Consider the following 22811-nt stretch of genomic DNA (forward strand, 5'->3'; position numbering starts at 1 on the left):
TCAAGCCAGGAACCTGAGATCATCTCTTCAGGATCTCTCTCCCTCACTCTCCACGTCCCTTTAGGGACTATCGTGCTATTGATTCTGCCTCTCATAAGCTCCTGGGATCTGTTCCCTCCTTTTTTTGTGTTTTTTTTTTGAGGAAGATTATCCCTGAGCTAACTGCTGCCAATCCTCCTCTTTTTGCTGAGGAAGACTGGCCCTGAGCTAACATCCATGCCCATCTTCCTCTACTTTATATGTGGGATGCCTACCACAGCATGGCTTGCCAAGCAGTGCCATGTCTGCACCCAGGATCCAAACTGGGTGAACCCCGGGCTGCCAAAGTGGGGCATGTGCACTTAACTGCTGCACCACCAGACCAGCCCCATCTTCCCTCCTTTTCATTTCAATTTCGACTGCTCCCACCCCCTGGTGCCATCACAGTCTTCTGTGCACAGACTTTAGGCTTCTGATCTGGACACTTCCAGTCTATCCTTTTAACTGCAATTGCAGCCCTTGTCAAAATGCAAATTGGATCACAATCAATCCAGCTGTACCCACTCTACATCCTTTACAGAAGGAATGGCAGTACTGCTTATGTAGAGTGTCTAATATAGTTCAAATGATTTGTATATATTTCTAGTTGTTCTAATTTTTATTCTGCCCCTACAAGGTGGTGGTTGCCTCCTTCTACTCACAATAACTGATGCTCAGAGATCTTGGGTAGTCTCCCCAAAGCTACAATCACAAAGGGACTGAGTCTGGGATATGAACCAGGTCTGTCTATCTCCCAAACCCATTTGCTTTTCCCTTCTGTTTTTCTAATTCCTTAGCATTGCATTTAAGGATATTCACGATATGGCCCAGGTATATCTACCTAAAAGTTGGAATTTTTTTAAAACAGTGGACTGGTAACTTTCAAAATAACAATATTTAAAGGAAATTAAGACTTGACTTTTCATTATGAGAGATATACATTAGGCTGTATTTCCATTGCCTTAGTACATAAAATACTTTGTTAATAATATAATAACTAATACTTGCTTTTTACCAGGAACTATTGAAAGCACTTTACATAGAGTAACTCATTCAGTCCTCACAAAAGAGATGGACAAAACGATAAAATTAATAAACTCAACTGGCCTGAATATCTACAAAAGCCTCTTGAAGCAGGAAAAAAAATTAATGAGTAGACCAACATCCAAGATATTTTACGGTATAAGACAGGGATCGGTAAACTGTGGCCCCTGTCCAAATGCTGCCCAAGATGTAAAGGGTTAAAAAAGAGACTATGTGACATAGTATGTGGTCTAAGAAACCTAAAATATATACTGTCTGGCTCCTTACAGAAACAGTTTGCAGATGCCTCATGTGAAAAAAAAAAATTATCCCTAACTTGTTCTGGGATAGGATCGTTTTTGGATGGTCTAATTCACCTCCTTCAAGAAAGAAATTAGCATTGCTGATAAAATGCTTAAGTGATTTTCTTGATAAACTGTAGTGGGATTAAGATTTGTTCTGGGAAGCCAGTCGTCCACCCACCCGTTTGACTGTCAGTCAAGAGTCTGCTGTTCTTAACTGAACATTCTTTTTGCCTCCAGGCTATCGATGATTGTGTAACCATTTTCCCTGTAAAATGCCTAGACTGAGAGTGAGTCTTTCAATTGGCTCCTAAGAGGTCTTTTCCTTTGCGTTAGGATTACAGTAAAACTTTGAAGTATGCTCGTAACCATGACTATTAAGCTTTCATTGTAAAACTGGTGGCAGCGTTGGAGTTTTAGAAAAATTCCTTCAGAAACACTCAGATGAAAACAGTTCCCTATAACGGAACAAAGAAAGACTTAGACTTCTGTGACTCTAGATGCTGAAGACAACATCTCTGAACGAAAATATCGTGTCTCCATGTGCAGCTGAGTCCTTCATATGCAAAGATAGCGGAAAATATTTTCCGATACACGTAGACTCAGAAAAATGCCCACATAGCTTTCCTGGAAAAGTGACTGGCAGTTGCATTTCAGCTACCTGAGAGACGAATGAAGATAAACCCGTAGAACAGAGAAGCTGTAGTTTAAAACGGACTGGCGGTGAGTGATAAGATCATTTAATCTCAGTCTAAACAACTAATTGCAGGTATAAATATTAATGAAAATGTAAGAAACAATATTCTTGTATTTAGAACCACTTCCTTTCCTACGTCGATCTAAAAATCCCAGAGTGTGTTAAATCTGGTAACTGAATCAATGAGAGTTGGATGATGGGGCAAAGAACATATATAGAAAATAACCAAAGAAGGAGCGTGAGAGGCACTAAAATTCTAGGGAGGCCCCTACAGGAAGCAACTAATGCACTCAGGTGCAAATAACCCATAGAAAAATCAATTTCCCCTCAAAGGACTCATCTGGCTGTCTTGAAATTCAAATTAACACTAGCAAAACTGAGAACTCTGTAAAGGACTGCTGAAGCTAAGAGTAAGGCCGAGTTCAGTTCCGGGAGCCTGAGGGGAGCTTCCAGTAACAGCATCAACGTGACAAGGACTGGAAATACTCTGTTAAGGCCAGCTTCTTTCTCTGCGGTTGTCCTGTTAAAAGGAGCCACGCATCAGTTATCTTTAGTATCAAGGGACTTTACCATTTTTCCCTCTGCAGATTTAGGAGAAATCAAGTTTATTGTGGCATATCACCCTGAGAAACTATTTCAACCATGAAAAGGACAAATGTCAACCACTGGAACATGGAAAAATATTAGTAAAATAAAATTTTACAGAGAAATGGTTACAATGAAAAACTGTAAATATGTTTGTGGTTAAAGAATCGGCGACCTGGTGTGGTGGTTCAAAGGATTTGGCTTCTGCACCACACTTTCCTCTCTGTCTTGAGGCCAGTGGACTGCCCTTTGCCTTGCACAGGTGTGTGTTCTGTGTAGGCTGGAATTAGGTCCACCCTAGCCGTGTGGCTGGGTGTGAGAGCTTTCCATGCCCCTGGCGGGTAGAGGGTGTAGAATGTGTCCTCTGTGTGTTCCTGGCCTCTTAGAGCTGTGGTGTTTTTCTTGCCTGATGACAGTTCCTCAGTGCTCCGTGCCCTGTTGTTCTGGTGTGTCAGCTCCATGACAAGCCGAAATTCCACATGGTTCAGGCAGGCCTGTAGCACCCTGGCTTAGTTTTCAAGGCAGATGCAGAAGTCCCCTCATTTTTCTTTCCTTTCCTTCCTGTGGGCCTTGTTTGAGGAGGGCTCGGGACTACTACCTGTGTTCACATCTCTATCCTGCACTTCTGTTCTCCTGATTCTCCTGTTAAAGTGCTCTGCAACAAGAGTCTCATGAGTAAACATTCCTTTTATCAAAACTAAAATTCTAGAAGCTTTTCTGTATGCTTTGCCTTTTGCTAACCATCTGATTTGCATGTATTTATTATTCTAGGTTGGCAACAGAGATGATTCTAATCTTTATATAAACGTGAAGCTGAAGGCTGCTGAAGAGGTAAAGCCCCGCACAGGGGTGCCCTCACCCCACCCCCAGTCCTGTCAGTTACCCCTTGCACTTGGTGCCTCCCCATAAAAACTTTTATTGCCCACCGCAGACTTCAGTTTATCTATTTTGCAAGTCAGATATGGCTGACTTAGATCTGCAGCCTCTATTTTGCCCTTGAATGTTTTCTAATCAGTGATCTGCTTGCTTCCCAAAGAGCAGGAATTGCTAAAGTGCAGTGGTGACAATGAACAAGTCAATGATGAGGGGGTCAAAATGGGAGACTAATTCCTCAGAACATAGGAGGGTGAAATGATGACTAACACCACCTGGTTTTAGTCATATCAGTAAAAGAAATGAGTCCATGTCTCAAGTTCTCTTGCCATACACCTGTTTTAAATGTTCATTTTTGCAGATTGGGATCAAAGCCACTCACATTAAGTTACCGAGAACGGCCACAGAATCTGAGGTGAGCTGTTGTGAACTGATTGTTAAGAGGGCAGCTGAAGTGCTTTCCTCTGGTTTCTGGTTTCGTGCAACTTTAGGGCCTGATAGACTCAGCTTATGAAAGACCTGCAGGTAGTTGTTTCTTCACAGACTCTGCCTCCTGACAATCTTGGAAAAATACCCAAAGAGTAAATGGTGCAGTCCTAGGGTATGAATGTGTGGTACTCAGAGTATGACTGCAGCATCATTTGCTTCCAGATCACCTGCGATGTTCATTACACACTGATCGTTGGCTGTAGTTATCTGCATTTTAAGAACAAAATGTGTGTTCCGTTTATATGATGTTCAACAATAAGCAGAACAAATCATTGCTCACTAAAGTTAGAACTGTGGTTGCCTGTAGGTAGGGGGATTAACAAGAACTTTCTGAGGTCATGGGAATGTTATACATCTGCACTGTCTGATAGGGGACTCTAGCCCCTTGTGGCCATTTAATTAAAATGAAATAAATAAAAAAATTTGTACTAGCCACATTTCAAGTATTCAGTGGCCACTATTGTATGTCAGCTACAAATTAGAGAACATTCCTGTCATCAGAGAAATCTTGATTTGGTTGATGGTAGCGTGGAGAGTACTGTTGCAGTAATAAGTCATTAAAGTTCTGAGCTCTTTTATTTGATGGGTTTCTTACCACACACCTGAAGATTACTTCCTGTGTTAAAGTAGAGTTGCCCCCAGCATTCAAGGGGAAGTACTTCTGAGAGGAACGCAGTTAAACTCTTGGGGGGAAATGGGACAACCTGACTTGTTTTTTTTTTTTTTTTTGGATAATGAGAGCTCAGGGCCAACATCTTTTGCCAATCTTCCTCTTTTTGCTTGAGGAAGATTGTTGCTGAGCCAACATCTGTGTCAATCTTCCTCTATTTTATGTGGGATGCGACCACAGCATGGCTTGATGAGTGATGCTAGGTCTGCACCCAGGATCAGAACCTGTGAATGCCAGGCTGCTGAAGCAAAGCCTGCAAGCTTAGCCACCATGCCACTGGGCTGGCCCCAACCTGACTTTTGACTGGGAAAGTGTTTCTCCACCATTTTGATTTCCATGTGGTATACAAATTATGTGCTATATTACTTTCAGGTGTTGAAGTACGTTACATCTTTGAATGAAGACTCCACTGTCCATGGGTTCATAGTGCAGCTGCCTTTAGATTCAGAGAATCCCATTAACACTGAAGCAGTGGTCAATGCTATTGCACCCGAAAAGGACGTGGATGGGTGAGTGGCTTGGCCTTCTATTTGGCATTGCATGATTCCAATTACAGTTACGTATTTCTGTTTGGGAAATACACCATATTTGTTTCTGAAGAGTATGACGCTTAATTACCTTTATGTGCCCCTTTATCACTTTCATTGTTGTAGATTGACTAGCATCAATGCTGGAAAACTTGCTAGAGGGGACTTGAATGACTGTTTCATCCCTTGTACACCTAAAGGATGCTTGGAACTCATCAAAGAGACAGGTAAAAACAAACAAGCAAAAATAAAGCACATTTCTTGGAGCCATGTGGAAGACTAGAGGAGGTCCACTGTGGGCCCTAAGTAAAGGGACCTGATTGGCACAGGGACCTGTCTGTTAGGGGCTTTAACTAAATTCACAATTTTTGCAACAACCCTATGAAGTAGGGACTGTTACTGTTCAACAGCTGAGAAAAGAGGCTCAGAGAAATTGAGTAACTTGTCCAAGAGGTAGCAGAACCAAGATTTGAACTCAGGCTTATTTGGGTTCAAAGCAAGTTATTTTTTGTGAAAAAGTAACTTATACAGTAATAAGAATTCAGAGAGTTTGTAAGGGTAAAAGTGCAGAGCACCCACCCCCAAAATGGGCACTGAGTCTCCATAGTGGTTCTAAGACTAGAGGATGGCTGGAAGCAGATCTCTTGAACAGTTGGCTGTATTACCCTGTTAGCTAGTCAGCAGCTTGGGATTTTAATTTCATTATGAATACTTTTTGTTTTTGAGGAAGATTAGCTATGAGCTAACATCTGCCACCAATCCTCCTGTTTTTGCTGAGGAAGACTGGCCCTTAACTAACATCCGTGCCCATCTTCCTCCACTTTATATATGGGACACCTGCCACAGCATGGCTTGATAAGTGGTGCATAGGTCCGCGCCCGGGATCTGAATGGGCCTACCCTGGGCCACCAAAGCAGAGGGTGCGAACTTAACTGCTATGTCACTGGGCTGGCTCCTTGTTATGAATACTTTTAACACAGGTTATTTTTTATATTATATTTTAAGGTCATGATAGGTTATAACATTCTGAAATTTCACTTGTACGTTATTATTTGCCAGTAACTATATAAATGTACCCCTTCACCCTTTGTGCCCACCCCCAAACCCCTTCCCCCTAGTAACCGCTAAACTATTGTCTTCGTCCTTGTGTTTGTTTATCTTCTACATATGAGTGAAATCATATACTGTTTGTCTTTCTCTGTCTGGCTTATTTTGCTTAACATAATACCCTCAAAGTCCATCCATGTTGTTGCAAATGGGGCGATTTTGTCTTTTTTTTTTAATGGCTGAATAGTATTCCATTGTTTATATATGCCACATCTTCTTTATCTGATCATTGCTTGATGGGCACTTGGGTTGCTTCTACGTCTTGTCAATTGTGAATAATGCTGCAGTGAACAAAGGGGTGCATTGTGATTTGTAGATTTCAAGTTCTTTGGATAAATACCCAGTTGGGGGATGGCTGGGTCATATGTTATTTCTATTTTTAAGTTTTTGAGGAATCTCCATACTGTTTTCCATAGTGGCTGCACCAGTTTGCATTCCCACCAGCATTGTATGAGGCTTTCCTTTTCTCCACATCCTCTCCAACACTTGTTGTTTTTTGTCTTGGTGATATGGCCATTCCAATGGGTGTTAGGTGATATCTAAATGTAGTTTTGATTTGCATTTCCCTGATGATTAGTGATGTTGAACATCTTTTCATGTGCCTATTGGCCATCTATATATCTTCTTTGGAAAAATGTCTCTTCATGTCCTCTGCCCATTTTTTGATTGAGTTGTTTGTTTTGTTTTTTGTTGCTCAATTGTGTGAGTTCTTTATATATTATGGAGATTAACCACTTCTTGGATATATGATTTGCAAATATTTTCTCCCAGTTGGTGGGTTGTCTTTTTGTTTTGTTCCTGATTTCCTTTGCCTTGCAGAAGCTCTTTAGTCTGATGAAGTCCCACTTGTTTATTTTCTCTTTTGTTTCCTTTGTCCGACTAGACATGGTATTTGAAAAGATCCTTTTAAGACTGATGTCAAAGAGAGTACTGCCTATATTTTTTTCTAGAAGTTTTCTAGTTACAGGTCTTATCTTCAAGTCTTTGATCTATTTTGAGTTAATTTTTGTGTATGGTGAAAGATAACGGTCTACTTTCATTCTTTTGCATGTGTCTGTCCAGTTTTCCTAACATCATTTATTGAAGAGACTTTCCTTTCTCCAATGTATGTTCTTAGCTCCTTTGTTGAAGATTAGCTGTTGGTAGATGTGTGGTTTTATTTCTAGGCTTTCAATTCTGTTCCATTGATCTGTGTGCCTGTTTTTGTACCAGTACCATGCTGTTTTGATTACTGTAGCTTTGTAGTATCTTTTCAAGTCAGGGATTGTGATGCCTCCAGCTTTGTTCTTTTTTCTCAGGATTGCTTTAGTTATTTGAAATCTTTTGTTGCCACATATGAATTTTAGAATTCTTTGTTCCATTTCGGTGAAGAATGTCACTGGAATTCTGATTGACATTGCATTGAATCTGTAGATTGCTTTAGGTTGTATGGACGTTTTAACTATGTTTATTCTTCCTCTCCATGTGCATGGAATGTCTACCCTTCCATTTCTTTATGGCATCATCTATTTCTTTCAGTAATGTCTTATAGTTTTCATTGTATAGGTCTTTCACCTCCTTGGTTAAATTAATTCCTAGATTTTTTTTTCTTTTTGTTGTGAGTGTAAATGGATTGTATTATTGAGTTCTCTGTCTGTTAGTTTGTTATTAGAGTATAGAAATGCATCTGATTTTTGTAAGTTGATTTTGTACCCTGCAACTTTGCTGTAATTGTTGATTATTTCTAATAGTTTTCTGATGGATTCTTTAGGGTTTTCTATATATACAATCATATCGTCTGCAAACAGCAAGAGTTTCACTTCATTGCCTATTTGGATTCTTCTTATGTCTTTTTCTTGAGAAATTGCTCTGGCCAAAACCTCCAGTACTATGTTGAATAAGAGTGGTGAGATTGGGCACCCTTGTCTTGTTCCTATTCTCAGAGGGATGGCTTTCTGTTTTTCCCCATGGGGTTTGATGTTGGCTGTGGGTTTGCCATATATGGCCTTTATTATGTTGAGGTACTTTCCTTCTGTACCCATTTTATTGAGTTTTTATCATAAATGGATATTGGATCTTGTCAAATGCTTTCTCTGTGTCTATTGAGATGATCATGTGGTTTTCATTCCTCATTTTTGTTAATATAGTGTATCACATTGATTGATTTGCAGATGTTGAACCATCCCAGTGTCCCCAGTATAAATCCCACTTGATCATGGTATATGATTTTTTTTAATGTATTGCTGTATTTGGATTGCCAGTATTTTTTTGAGGATGTTTGCATCTATGTTCATCAGCGATATTGGCCTGTAATTTTCCTTCTTTGTGTTGTCCTTGTCAGGCTTTGGTGTCAGGGTGATCTTGGCCTCTGGCCTCATAGAATGGTTTAGGAAGTGTTCCATCTTCCTCAGTTTTTTGGAATAGTTTGAGAAGGATAGGTTATAAATTGTTGAATGTTTGGTAGAATTCTGCAGAGAAGCAATCTGGTCCTGGACTTTTATTTTTTGGGAGGTTTTGATTACTGTTTCTCTCTCTTTACTTGTGATTGGTCTATTCAGATTCTCTCTTTCTTTGCTCAGTTTTGGGAGGTTGTAAGAGTCTAAGAATTTATCCATTTCTTCTAAATTGTCCAATTTGTTGGCATATAGTTTTTCATAGCATTCTCTTATAATCCTTGTATTTCTGTGGCATCCATTGTAATTTCTCCTCTTTCATTTCTAATTTTATTCATTTGAGCCTTCTCTGTTTTTGTCCTTAGTCTGGCTAAGTGTTTGTCAATTTTGTTTATCTTCTCGAAGAACCAGCTCTTAGTTTCATTGATCCTTTCTAGTGTCTTTTTTGTTTGAATTTCATTTATTTCTGCTCTAGTTTTTATTATTTTCCTTCTTGTGCTGACTTTGGGCTTTGTTCATTCTTTTTCTAATTCTGTTAGGTGTAGTTTAAGATTGCTTATTTGAGACTTCTCTTGTTTGTTAAAGTGGGCTTGTACTGCATATGAATTTCCCTCTTTGGACTGCTTTTGTTGCATCCATATGAGTTGGAATGGCATGTTTTCATTTTCGTTTGTTTCCAGATATTTTTTTATTTCTCCTTTAATTTCTTCAATGATCCATTGGTTGTTCAGTAGCATGTTGTTTAGCTTCCACATCTTTGTCTTTTTCCCAGCTTTTTTCTTGTAGTTGATTTCTAGTTTCATAGCATTATCATCAGAGAAGATGCTTGATATGATGTGGATCTTCCTAAATTTATTGAGGCTTGCCTTGTTTCCCAGCATATGGTCTATCCTTGAGAATGTTCCATGTGTACTTGAGAAGAATATGGATTCTGCTATTGTTGGATGGAGTGTTCTATATATATCTATAAAGTCCATCTGGTCTATTGGTTTGTTTAATTCCACTGTTTCTTTCTTGACTTTCTGTCTGGATGATCTATCCATTGATGTAAGTGGGGTGTTGAGGTCCCCTGCTACTATTGTGTTGTTGTTACTATCTCCTTTTAGGCTTATTAATAGTTGCTTTATGTACTTTGGTGCTCCTGTATTGGATGCATAAATATTTATGTGTTATGTCTTCTTGGTTGGAGTGTCCCTTTTATCATTATATACTACCTCTCTTTGTCTCTCTTTACCTCTTTTAGCTTGAAATCTGCTTTGTCTGATATAAGTATGGCAACATCTGGTTTCTTTTGTTTGCCATTGGCTTGGAGTATCACCTTCCATTCCTTCACTCTGAGCCTGTGTTTGTCTTTGGAGCTGAGATGTGTTTCCTGGAGGCAGCACATTGTTAGATCTTGTTCTTTAATCCATCCAGCCACTCTTTGTCTTTTGATTAGAGAAGTCAATCCATTTACATTTAGAGTGATTATTGATATATGAGGGCTTAATGCTGCCATTTTATTGCTCCTTTTCCAGTTCTTCTGCATTTCCTTTGTTTCTTGTCCTGTGTATTTTGGACTACCAGTTCAGTTAGGTAGTTTTCTATGATAGTTTTCTTAATTTTCTCCTTATTTATTATTTGTGTTTCTGTTCTAATTATTTGTTCAGTGGTTACCATTAGGTTTGTATAAAAAAGATCTTGTAGATGAGATAGTTCATTTTCTGATAGCCTCTCATCCTCTCATTTCCTTAGACTAAGCTGATGCCATCCCTTTCCTTTTCTCCTAAGTAATTTTTTGTCACATCTTATTCCATCTTGTGTTGTGAGTTTGTGGTTAAAATGATAAGATTATATTTATTTTAGGTGTTATCCTTCCATTTAACTTTGATGTTATAATTGTTTGCTAATCTGTTCTTATAGAGAGCTGCAATTTTCTGATTTTGCCTACCTATTTATCTCCTTGCTCATGACTTTGTAATCCATTTCTTTTTTCTTTTGAGGTGTGAGGGGCTTCTTTAGGATTTCTTGTAAGGGGGGGGGGTCCTGTGGCAATGAACTCCCTTAGCTTTTGTTTACCTCGGAATGTTTTTATTTCTCCATCATATCTGAAGGATATTTTCACTGGATAGGGTATTCTTTTTCTTCTTTTTTTCCTGCTTATTTCCCCAAATCCCCCCAGCACATAGTTGTATATTTTTAGTTGTGGGTCCTTCTAGTTGTGGCATGTGGGACGCTGCCTCAACGTGGCCTGATGAGTGGTGCCATGTCTGCACCCAGGATCCAAACCACTGAATCCCTGGGCCACTGAAGTGGAGCACGCAAACTTAACCACTTGGCCACGGAGCTGGCCCCTGGATAGAGTTTTCTTGGCTGAAAGTTTTTGTCTTTCAGAATTTTGAATATATCATTCTACTCTCTCCTAGCCTATAAGGGGTTACTGCTGATAAAGCCACTGAAACCAGATTGGGGTTCCTTTGTAAGTTATTGTCTTCTGCCTTTCTGCCCTTAATATTTTTTTTTGTTTTTGACTTTTGCCAGCTTTACTACAATATGCTTTGGAGAAGGTCTTTTTACATTGAAATAGTTAGGAGATCTATTGGCCTATTTCACTTGTATTTCCAGCTCCTTCCTCAGGTTTGTGAAGTTGTCAGCTATTATTTCTTTGAAGAAGCTGTCTACTCCATTCTCCTCTTCGCGACTGGAATACCTATAATCCTTAGGTTGCGTTTCCTAATTGAGTCAGATATTTCTTGGAGAATTTCTTCATTTCTCTTTTGTCTTAGTTCTCTCTCCTCCTCCATCTGAGCATTTCTGTATTTCTATCCTAAAAATTGCTGATTTGTCCCTCCATAATATCAGCCCTGTTGTTCAGGGAGTCCAGAGTTTTCTTTATCTCATCCATTGTGTTTTTCATCTCCAACATTTCTGCTTGGGTCTTCTTATAGTTTCAGTCTCTTTTGTGAAGAAGTTCCTGATTTCATTGAGCTGTCTATCTGTATTTTCTTGTAACTTGTTGAGTTTTTTTTATGATAGCTATTTTGAATTCTCTGTCGTTTAGATTATAAGTTTCTGTGCCTTCAGGATTGATTTCTCGGTACTCATCATTTTCCTTCTGGTCTGCAGATTTAATATATTCTTTCATACTGCTTGATAGTGTGGATTTCTGCCTCTGCATAGTGATAGTATCTGGTCGCAGCTTCCACCTGTTGCCACTGGGTGGGGGTCAAGACCTGTATTTTCTGAGCCCACTGTGATCTGCTGCTCACTCGCTCTAGCCACTGGCTGCTTTTCTGTCTGTGTGGTGCTCTGGCCAACTGGCTGAGCTGGAGCGCCAGGCAGGGGGAGGGGTACTTTCTTTCCCCTGCCTGATCCCGGGAGCATTCTCATTCCGCCCTCACTGTATGATCTCCTGGGATGCTAGCTTGATGAAGATACCCCTGCTATGGCTTATTCACCTCTGTGTGGGGCTTTCTTACGAGCTGTGAGGGAAATTGGAGAGTGATGGTGTTCCTGTAGAGGACTGCCCCTCCCCCCTCTCCTCTTACAGCTTTGTGCAGTCCCGGGGTTGCTGCCTTTTGGGAGGAAGAGAGGATTCCCCTTACTTCCTTCCACTTCCTCTGGGGGTTCCAGCACCTCCATCTTCAGATATATGGCTGTGTGGGTCTCTCACACGTCTTTTGTGTTGTGTGAATGTCCTCTGTTGGTATATGAATGTCCTTGTCATTGTATCTTAGAGGAGAGAGTCGAAGAGGTGAGCTTTCTCCACCATGATGCTGACGTCATCCTCAACAGAAGTTATTTTTTTACAAGGAAGTATGCCCTGTTTAAGGGAAGTGGATCAGAAGTTTCAAGTGGAAAGTATTGGCCAATGTAAAAAAATTTTCTGTGGTTGGCTAGAAAAGGTCAAGCTATAAGCCTGGGGACAGCTATTACTGTTCAGTCCTACAACTAAGTTTATATTCTACGGCATATTTAGTAAATAGTGAGTTACAACTTGATAAAAAACAAATCCTATGAGCCACAGCAGCTGTAGGCTTCCCACCTCCACTTACTGATACTGAAGCTACCATTTGCCCTAATATAGCTTCAGGTCCTTTGCTAAATCCTAAAAAAAGTGTAGTTAGTTACCTTTTAAACACTTCAGACTCTGAGGGCTTCACTAGATGTTTATGATGTTTGCATTATATCAAGGCTTATCTTTTTTGGATAAAATTAATCTCATGCAAGAAGCAGAATTTAAATACCGACTGCCTTAAGCATGAATCTCCTTCAGCTTGACTGGGCAGAGGGGCCCAGGCAGAGTCCTCAAGACCTTATCTCTGGTTTCTTCTGGGTGGCCCCAGCTGGCTCTAGCCTTGTTCTGTCCTTGTGCCTGACAGTCACGGGATTTGATCTCATTGTCCAGGGCATGAAGTGTTGTCACTTGTCCACTATGGGGTGCTCACCCAAACCGTCTCTAGTGAGTAGAGTATGTCTGTCCTGAAAAGGACGTTAGAATAGTGTCAGAGAGTATGCTGAGGAAGCAAAAAGAAAGCTTTCTACTGCAAAGTTCCCCTTTATTACTTCCCTGCAAATAACCCTATGGCTCAGACCCTAAGCCAGAAGAGAAATCTGGATGAGGAACTGCATAAGTAAACTTACAAAAGTTGGAAAGAATTGCTGGTACTAATCTAATTTACTTTGTTTCCCTCCACCCCGTTTCATGCACCCTATTTGTTATACCTGCTTTTCCCATGTGTTTAATCTGATGTCTTTTCCATATGGCTGGTTAGCTGTATGTCTGGGTTTCTTTTTCATTTGAGTGTAGGTTTTCTTCCCACTCTCCTATGAGTCAATGAATGGATCTTTGCTTAAGCTGCTCTTAAAAACCCACAGCAAGAAGGACACATGTACAAGTGCCACTTTGTAGCTAAAACCCTAGAGCTGAGAATATATACTACCGAAGAAGGAATGTTTTTAGGAAGATTTCTTTTTGATGCTAAGAACCTGTTTTGTGCAGTTGTTCTGAATTTTCCCAGTTAGGCGGCATGTGAAGGAAGGCAGCTTCCCCCAATTCTCCGATGCACATTGGCTTTTCTTTCAGGGGTGCAGATTGCTGGAAGGCATGCGGTGGTGGTTGGGCGCAGCAAAATAGTTGGTGCCCCGATGCATGACTTGCTTCTGTGGAACCATGCCACAGTGACCACCTGCCACTCCAAGACTGCCAAGCTAGACGAGGAGGTAGGGGGTAGAACATGTTCTGTGTGGGTGCGTGTATGTGCGTGTGTGTGTGCGTGGACAGGTGTGCGGTGGGGTGTTCTCACATTACGGGAATAGGTAACATTTGAGTGTCAGAAACTGCCATGTACTTTACCTCATTATCTCATTTAACCCCTATAACAATTCTCTGATTCTTGTTTCATTTTACAAGAAGAGGAAACAAATTCAAATTAAAAACTTGCCCAAGTTTATACAGATTTTGTTCTGTCTACACCAGTCCACCTCGTCGTAGATGGGGATTTGCAGTGTAGGAGCTGGAATTGACCCTTGGCAGCCAGATCCCAGATTTGTAAAAGTGGTGGCCTCAGAGGTGGAAGTGCTCCAGAGAGGGGTGTGGACAGTGGTCCTGTGACATCTGTTGCAGGTTGTTCTTGACCCCTGCCTCTGATTTGTGAGCACAAGAATTCTCACATGTACACATCCCTGTTGAATCTCTTAGATGTGGGGAGAGAGCAGGAGAAAGGCCCAGCACCTTCTCTTTTAATCCTCCCCAAGCAATGCTGTGCATAAGGTGGTGGTCCCCACGTTCCATAGGACAGGGAACAGTCTCTGGATAGTATATAATCAGGGACATTGTCCTAGGCCTCTGGCTCCCAGTCTGTGCTCTTCCCTGCCTTGCAGGTTCTCATCAAGTTCCCCGTTCAATGAACTACTGAGTGAAAGGGGAGCTTCGTGGTGTGTGTAGGAATAAGCATGGCGTATGGGGAGCTGTCAGAGACGGTGTGTGGCCTGCATAGTATAGCTGATGGCAATGAGGAAGTTGATACAAAGTTTAGGGATGTCTTTTTCCACTTCTGGATTTTTTTGTGTTTCACTGTTTAATTCCTGAAGTCAGAACCGTCTTTCCCTAGGTAAATAAAGGTGACATCCTCGTGGTTGCAGCTGGTCAGCCTGAAATGGTGAAAGGGGAGTGGATCAAACCTGGGGCAGTAGTCATCGACTGTGGGATCAATTACATCCCAGGTGAGTGTTACTGGAGGGGGAAGGTGGTTTCTGCTGGAGGGCTGGGCAGAGGAGGATGTCCGGGTCATCGTATGAAGCCTAAGTGAGAACCCTTGTCCTGTTTTTTTAGGCTTGAAGTGCCAGGGCTCAGAGCGATTGGCCTGCCCACGGGTGCACATTTAGTAGATGGCAGAGTCGTCCCTGGCTAGCAGGTTTGCCTGATGGCAGAGCCCGTGGTTTCAGCCATTGGGCTTTGTGGTTTGGGAGATGACAACGTCCAGGATGGATGGATTTAAAAGACAGGGTAATCTTTGCAGAGTGCTGTGAGACTCCAGGAGAGGGATTCAGTCTGCCAAGAGTCCTCTAGGAGGGCTTTACGTAGAAGGCATTGGACCTGGGCCGTCTCGAGGCAGAGAGGATAAAGCCAGCCTTATACTTATGTCCATAACTGTACTTGGCATCCTCAGCCCTAACTTACTCCTCGCTCCCCTGTTTGGTTAATGACATCACCATTCTTCCTTCTCACGAGTCTGAAATCTTTTAGTTTCCCTCCCAATCATTCCATATACAGATCCGTTTTTAAGTGTTAGGAATTTTTTTCCTGTCTTCTCTGTTCTGTGTCACTACTGAGTGTCACCCTCTCAGCTGGATGCACTGCTGTGACTTTCTCCCTGGTCTCCCACCGCCAGCTGACTCCCTCTCATCCATCTGTGTGCTCCTGCCGTATGCACGGTCTTGACGTGGACCATAAGCCCTTTCCTCCCGCATCACTTGTCAGACTCCTTAGCCGCATACTGGTTTTAGCCACCCCCATGGTTTCAGCGGCCATTTTTCTCACACACGCTTGTGAATGCCTGTCTTAAACAGTTGTAAGATAGACCGAGTGCCCCCCCTGCACCTGTCTTTTTGTCCTGTGCAGCTATGTGGCTGTATCTCTAGTGCAGCAGGGTGTTCTTTCATCATGAAGTTTCCAGACGTAAAATTTGAAAGGACAATAAAGTGACTACTTGGGTATATACCTCGTAGATTCAAGAAAGGAACAATCTTTAATCGAATGGCTGTTTCTGTGCACAGGCAGCCCCGCCCCCAGGCCTTGGGCTACATAACTGAGTAAAGCTCAGCCGTGAGCCTCACTTTCAACCACTTCCTCCCCACCTGCCCTCTGAGATGGCCGTGCTTCCTTCCAATCCTTGTCTGATTCCCCTGCAGCAAGGGGTGATCTCTCCTTCTTTTGAAAATCCTTCTTTCCCTCCTCCCCTCTCGTAGGACTTGATGTCCTGTGCTCTCCTCCATTAGATAGTCAGCTCCTCAGGGCAGTGGTCTGTGTGGTGCCAGGTCCAGCTTTATGCCTTCTGACAGCTTCTAACTCATATCTGTTGACGGGAGTTATAGCAAGAGTATTCTTTCTCTTTTTCCATCTCAAGTTTGAAATACAGACACAAAGCTGCCAGGAACATTAGTCACTGTCAAGCCTTCACTGTTTTTAACCTCCCTCCCACTCTCCCTACCATGCTTTTAAGACAGTAGCTCATAATTGATCACTCATTGTCTTGTAGTGTAATTATCTAATGAGTGATAAAGAAATTGCTCTCCTACAACTCCTCACTTTGAGTACTTGCAATGTGACATTCAAGCTCAGTCTGTTTAAAACCTTGCATCTTCTCTATCATATTTCTGCTTTGGGCATTTTTTTCGATTAGATTTGAGAGACAGAAGAAACACCTGGGTGGGGATCTGGAGTCTTGCTGATAGGTATGAAAGGTTGACTTAAACATGAAACTTACCATCCTGTTCACGTGTATTCCTCACGTAGATGGTAAAATGTGGATAAGATCAAAGCAGTACCTTCCCTCCTGGTCACCTGTTTTTACTGATCCTGGGTACATAGTTGAATAAGTATCTGTGAGGCTGGATTTTATTGTTCTGCAAGCACAGCAGAATTGCTGAGTTACAGACCAGTGGGTGGGCTGGAGGTCCTAAAGACTGTTCTTTGCAGTGTTCATTTTTGAAGCCCCGTGTTCTACGACTGGGCCATTTGTTGATTCGTATTTTGCTTATGTAAGTCATTTGCATGGTCCTGTCAGAGATAACATCATAAATCACTTGCCAAATTAAGAATGAATTAAGGTATATACTCTTTTTTTTCCAAAAAGGGAATATTTTTTAAGATTCAATTGCAGAGCAGAAACTATTGGCCAGAGAAACACATAAAAGTATTCTTCCCACTGGGGTTACTAAAGATAATTTGAGAAGGGCTGGATTAGTGGTAAGTGTTTTATTTGCAAGATTTATAAAAAGAGGGAACAGATTCCCCACTGTGACCCAATCCAGTCTCAACTTATCCAGTGTAGTGACTTCCATACTGGACTCTCTTCTTGGGCATCCCCACATTAAATGCGAAGGAGTCAAGGCTCAGCTGGATTGTAAGCTGAATTTTGTACATATAATTCCCAGTGAAAGAGATATTCTAGGGCTGAGATAGATAACCAGAACCTTTGTTGGTTACTGAAGCCATACGCTTAGACTGAGAAATGGTCACTTTTTCCACTGACCGCATCGTACTTTCCATGAAACACTGTGCATCAGCGGGCACTCGGGTCAACCTGATAGTGTTTGGTTAAGGAGCAAAACAGCTCATCCACTGCAGCATTTAGTTGTCCAGGAATTAATATATCTCCTATATATGGAGAAACATAGGGCGAAAGTGGTTACCATTAACAAATAGAAAGAGGGGCGGGGTATTTGAAAATAGTTGAAACTGACTTCAGTGTTGGACTCTTGAAACCTGTGCACAGGGCAAATGCTTAACTGTATTTCTTGGCATTTTGAAACGCTTTTAGTGGTTGTGAGAGGAAATGTTCTGCCGTAGCTTGCTGCTTTATAATCATCTAGAAATCTGAAATATCCCAAGGAGTTGTGTTCACCAGTTGTGTGCATATAGAAAATATCTCATGTATCTAGGAAGGGAAGAGAAACCCTTATGTTTGGAGATTGCTTTTCAATTTCAAGAACGTGCACAATTTCTCACTTGATTCTCAGCAAGCTTGTGACGTGGGCAGTGCTAATCCTTCTTTGCATCTTTGGGCTGCTGATCAGTAAGGAGCACACAGGGGCTGAGGACTAGCAGTTAGCAGAAGAGCTTATCCTAGAGCCCACGTCTCTTAATTCTGGCATTTTGGCTGACCCTGAAGCTTCCTGTCTCTCGGTTGTGACAAGCCCAGGGTTTCACCAGTTCAGATCCTGGGCACAGACCTAGCACTGCTCATCAAGCCATGCTGAGGCGGCGTCCCACATGGCACAACTAGAATATACAACTATGTACTTGGGGAGCTTTGGGGAGAAGAAGAAAAATAAAAAGAGGAAGATTGGTGACAGAGACAGATGTCAGCTCAGGGCCAATCTTAGGGGAAAAGAACCTGATAGGTTTAGAGTCCTTTAAAAAAAATTTTACCAGTCTAAAACTTTGTGGATTATCACTTTTTGGCTGATGGATACCATGACTACGTGTATGCCCTCTCTGAAACTACTTCAAAGAGAAGTAGTGAAATGGCTAAGATCCCACCAGACGCTGCCTCGGGAGCCTTAGAGCTGCCGGGTCTGGCTGACCCCACCCCCTCCTGAGAGTGCACCGCCACCGAGTGTAGGAAGCACCTTGTGTGAGTGAGCAGCGATGCATCATTGGGCTTTGTTCTCTCCAATAGCTATTCTTTGCTGGTAAGATTTGTATTTGTTCTTGTTTCCTTTAAGGGAAGCGTAATTCTATTCTCTGCCTTTTGCATACATTTAAGTAGCTGCTCGTCTTTGGAATTGGATGTTGAATTGTTCCTCCAGCTCACGCGTGGAGCTTACAGAATGCTGACAGTTGCTGTAGAAACGGTATCTGGCAGCTGTGACATAGTTGGAGCTTTGTGCACCCAAAAAATTCCTTTGTAGGCCTTGGCAAATTGTCATTTTAAAAGGTGCTCATTACATGCTGGGTAGTTGGCTTTAAGAATTAAAAAACAGTTGGTATTTTATTTGCCACCTGACAGACAACGAAAGGATTCTCCTGGTTCTGAAAAACCACTCAAACATCTTGTGAATTTTTGCAGGTAAAATAGGTTTCTCCCTAGGAAATAGCAAACACCTGTCATCCTGTAGCTTTTAAGTAAAGTGGGCACTGGTGCCAGAGGGGACTACACACTCTAAACTTGACTTAGTTTTTGGAACAAGCTGTCATAATTGAGCACTTAACTTAGAAATAAACACCAGGATTGCAATTCTGAGACTTTGATTTTTTTCCCCCTTGACCAGATGACACAAAACCAAATGGGAGAAAAGTTGTGGGTGATGTGGCATACAGCGAGGCCAAAGAGAGGGCGGGCTTCATCACTCCTGTTCCTGGGGGTGTTGGGCCCATGACGGTGGCAATGCTGATGCAGGTGTGTATGAACAAAAGTTCCTGTAATAGTTCTAAGAAACTGATAGAATTCAAGTTACAGCCTTTCTCCCCAAGTAGAAATGTCATAAAACCTACTCAGAAGCTAAGTAAGGATGTGAATCTGTTGCAGAGAGAAAGGAATGGAAGAACAGAGAAATAGAACCAGTCATATTTGTAGAGTAAAGTAGAGACGGCACAGTTTAACTTACTTTGGAGTGTAACTCCAGAAAAAGGAAAGTGCAAACACACTGACTTTGCTAGGTGTATTTTGGCTTGCTTGCCCGTCTTAACACACACCAACTGATGTGAAGAGAGGCAAGGAGCCAAGGGCATTTTAGGTCCCTGTAGACTCTGGCTTAGAATTGAAGCGTGTTAATAGGTGGATCAAGAAGCTGTTTGTGAACAGGAATGACCCAGGATTTGGAATTGATGTGGGGGGTAAAACAATTATCTCTTCTAAGTTCCATTTATGACATTTTGTTTAGAGCACAGTAGAGAGCGCAAAGCGTTTCCTGGAGAAATTTAAGCCAGGAAAGTGGATGATTGCGTATAACAACCTTGACCTCAAGACGCCTGTTCCGAGGTAAAAATAAAATTTTACTAGTTTAGGGGGGCCGGCCCCATGGCCGAGTGGTTAAGCTTGTGAGCTCCACTTTGGCAGCCCAGGGTTTTCCTGGTTCGGATCCTGGGCACGGACATGGCACTGCTCATCAGGCCACGACGAGGTGACGTCCCACAGAACACAACCAGAAGGACCTACAACTAGAATATATAAATATGTGCTGGGGGCCTTTGGGAAGAAGAAGAAGAAAAATAAAAAAAGAGGAAGATTGGCAACAGATGTTAGCTCAGGGCCAATCTTAGGGAAAAAAACCCTAATAGGTTTAGAGTCCTTTAAAAAAAATTTTTACTAGTCTAAAACTATGGATCATCAGTTTTTAGCTGATGGATACCATAGCTACGTGTATGCCCTCTCTGAAAGCACCATCAGTGGTTGGGTTGGGTCATTACTGGGATGGGATTAATTAATCCCAGTGAATAAAGATTGATATATATTTTCTGTATTTCTTTTAAGTGACATTCAAGTATCACGATCTTGCAAGCCAAAGCCCATTGGTAACCTGGCTCGAGAAATTGGTCTGCTGTCTGAAGAGGTGGAATTGTACGGTGAAACAAAGGCCAAAATTCTGCTGTCTACACTGGAACGCCTGAAGCACCAGCCTGATGGAAAATATGTGGTGGTGACTGGGTATGGTTTTTATTCATTTGCCAGTTGATTCTTAATATTAATCCTGATTATTATTCCCAGGGGTTGCATTTGCACTTAGCATATATATGTGGAGGTTCCTTTAATTTTGTTTTAGCATTTTTCACATGTATTTTGTGTCATTTGTTTCTTACGGCAACCCTGTGAGGTAAGAGTAGATTACCACCCTTCAGAGATGAGAAAATTTGTCAAGGTTATCCATCCAGTAGGGCGAAGAGTTAGGTCTTAAAACCTAGCCTTCAGATGGAATCACCTTTTTTTTAACCCCCAATTCATCAATTCAGTAGATGTATGGAGCATTAATTTTTATTGCTCATTAAGTTACATATAAAAGCTAGTTTTTGAGACTAAATTGAGAAATTACATTATAGCAGTGTCTCTCCAAAGTATGTTTGTCCCTTACAGTGAGAACAGCTAACATGCAGTAGTCTTTTTTTAATTCAAAATTGGGCGGGGGTGGGGGGCCGGCCTGGTGGCGTAGTGGTTAAGTTTGCGCACTCCACTGCGGCGGCCCAGGGTTTGCAGGTTTGGATCCCGGGTGAACCCACATAGCATTCATCAAGCTGTGCTGTGGCAGGCATACCACATACAAAATAGAGGAAGATTGACACAGATATGTTAGCTCAGGGCCAGTCTTCCTCACCAAAAAAAGTAATTTAAAATTAGGGGAAATTATAACTAAGACTCTTGGAAGAGATTTCTTCAGTTCTTTGTCTTACTATTCAAATTAAGAGTCATTCTCTGTGGTCTGTTAGGTCTGGCTTAGTGATTCACATAAACTTAATTTTCCTCTTTTGCTTTCATCTTGAAGAATAACTCCAACGCCCCTGGGAGAAGGGAAAAGCACAACCACAATCGGGCTGGTGCAAGCCCTTGGCGCCCACCTTCATCAGAACGTCTTTGCGTGTGTGCGGCAGCCTTCTCAGGGCCCCACCTTTGGAATAAAAGGTATGGGGGGCTAGACCTTGGCTGCCTCTCCTTCGGTCCTCCCTGGCCTGCTCGACCCTTAAGGGCTTAGACACCAGGAATGTCCTCCTCACCCTGAATCATGGTCCTTTTGGGAAAGGCTTTCATCGCATTACCCCAACCCCTGCTGTCACTATTTGAGACTGCACAGGGCTTCCCTGGGTGAGTAATCTGTAGGCAGGGGTGCTTTATATGACTAATAGTCAACTGTCACAGTAACAGTAAAGGTAGTCATGGCCACTGATCACCATGCTGACTTCTGGGAGACAAGGAGAAGCCCTACAGATGTCCCACCCATATGGAATAAGAAAAGACTACCGTTACTGAGTATGTGCTTTGTGCGTGGTTTTGTGCTAAGCAGTTTGTGTGTATTATTTTATGTTCTAATATAACGTAGTATTATCACCATTTTACAATAGCCACGCTGGGACTTCAGAGATAACTTGGTCAAAGGTGCTGTTGTTGGGTACCGGAGTAGACCTGAAACGATACCATCAACAAGAGTGTTTCTTCTGATTGGATGAAAACATAACCTTTAGTAATCATACTTCACCTTCAGTTTTTGACAGCTGCAGTACTGCAAACATGCTCTTTTAATTAAAATTATTTTTGTTAATTGTAATAAGTTCTTAGAGGTAGCTTTCTCATTTGCCTGGTGATGAGTATCACATACTCTGCTTGTTCTCACGATGACTGCAGTGTGAGATAGGGTCCGCCTTGGCCCGTCTGCCTGTTGTGTTGATGTATTTTATAGATGTGCTGACCTAGTTCTGCTTTTGAGCTTATCAGCCTCCTTTCAACTCCAGAATGAGCCTTTCTCTTGTTCTGCTTATTGACCCCAATATTCTTTTCCTTTTGTTATGAATTGCCCCATTTTCATTGTGTGGTCTCTGCCTCACAAAAAAACACAAAATCTGTACCTTAGATTGACATTTATCTCACTGATAACCTGGACATTTTTGACTGACCTTTCATTAATAATCCAAACAGGCAGCAAAAATCTAGCAGTTAAGCTGTTTTATAACATATGTGTCCTATTTAGGAAGAATTGCAGTCTCTGAGTTTGGTGCATTTTAAATATTCCCTTTTTAAAATGCCAGAGTAATGTTTATGAGAGTAGGAAATTGAACAGATTTGCCTTTATGTAACCGTAGGCTGGGTCTTTTAACAAATGTTAGGAATCATGGGAAAGCTCTTTCTAAAGATAATGAGTAGGGATGTACATGTTCATGATTTTGTCATTTAGACTCAGATTTCAACTGAGAGACTATTCAGCATGAACAAGATCAGATATTTTAGCTTAATAAAATTA

At 41.6% G+C, this 22811-nt stretch overlaps 1 protein-coding gene across 2 annotated transcripts in view; it reads left to right on the top strand.

Annotated features, from left to right (window-relative positions):
- The window catches only part of MTHFD1 (methylenetetrahydrofolate dehydrogenase, cyclohydrolase and formyltetrahydrofolate synthetase 1), a 61422-nt gene that overhangs the window by 15280 nt on the left and 23331 nt on the right, over window positions 1-22811 (top strand). For both annotated transcript variants that reach the window (XR_011532662.1, XM_008533239.2), the window contains exons 3-12: window positions 3397-3456; window positions 3860-3913; window positions 5030-5166; window positions 5311-5411; window positions 13729-13865; window positions 14756-14867; window positions 19140-19267; window positions 19752-19849; window positions 20342-20515; window positions 21345-21481. Coding sequence is in view for 1 of the 2 variants with exons in the window: in XM_008533239.2 (XP_008531461.1) it covers window positions 3397-3456; window positions 3860-3913; window positions 5030-5166; window positions 5311-5411; window positions 13729-13865; window positions 14756-14867; window positions 19140-19267; window positions 19752-19849; window positions 20342-20515; window positions 21345-21481 (1138 nt within the window). In the remaining variant the exon portion in view is untranslated. The remainder of the gene's footprint in view (window positions 1-3396; window positions 3457-3859; window positions 3914-5029; window positions 5167-5310; window positions 5412-13728; window positions 13866-14755; window positions 14868-19139; window positions 19268-19751; window positions 19850-20341; window positions 20516-21344; window positions 21482-22811) is intronic.

This window comes from Equus przewalskii, chromosome 25 (assembly GCF_037783145.1).
Source record: "Equus przewalskii isolate Varuska chromosome 25, EquPr2, whole genome shotgun sequence".
In the NCBI taxonomy this organism is placed as follows: domain Eukaryota; kingdom Metazoa; phylum Chordata; class Mammalia; order Perissodactyla; family Equidae; genus Equus; species Equus przewalskii.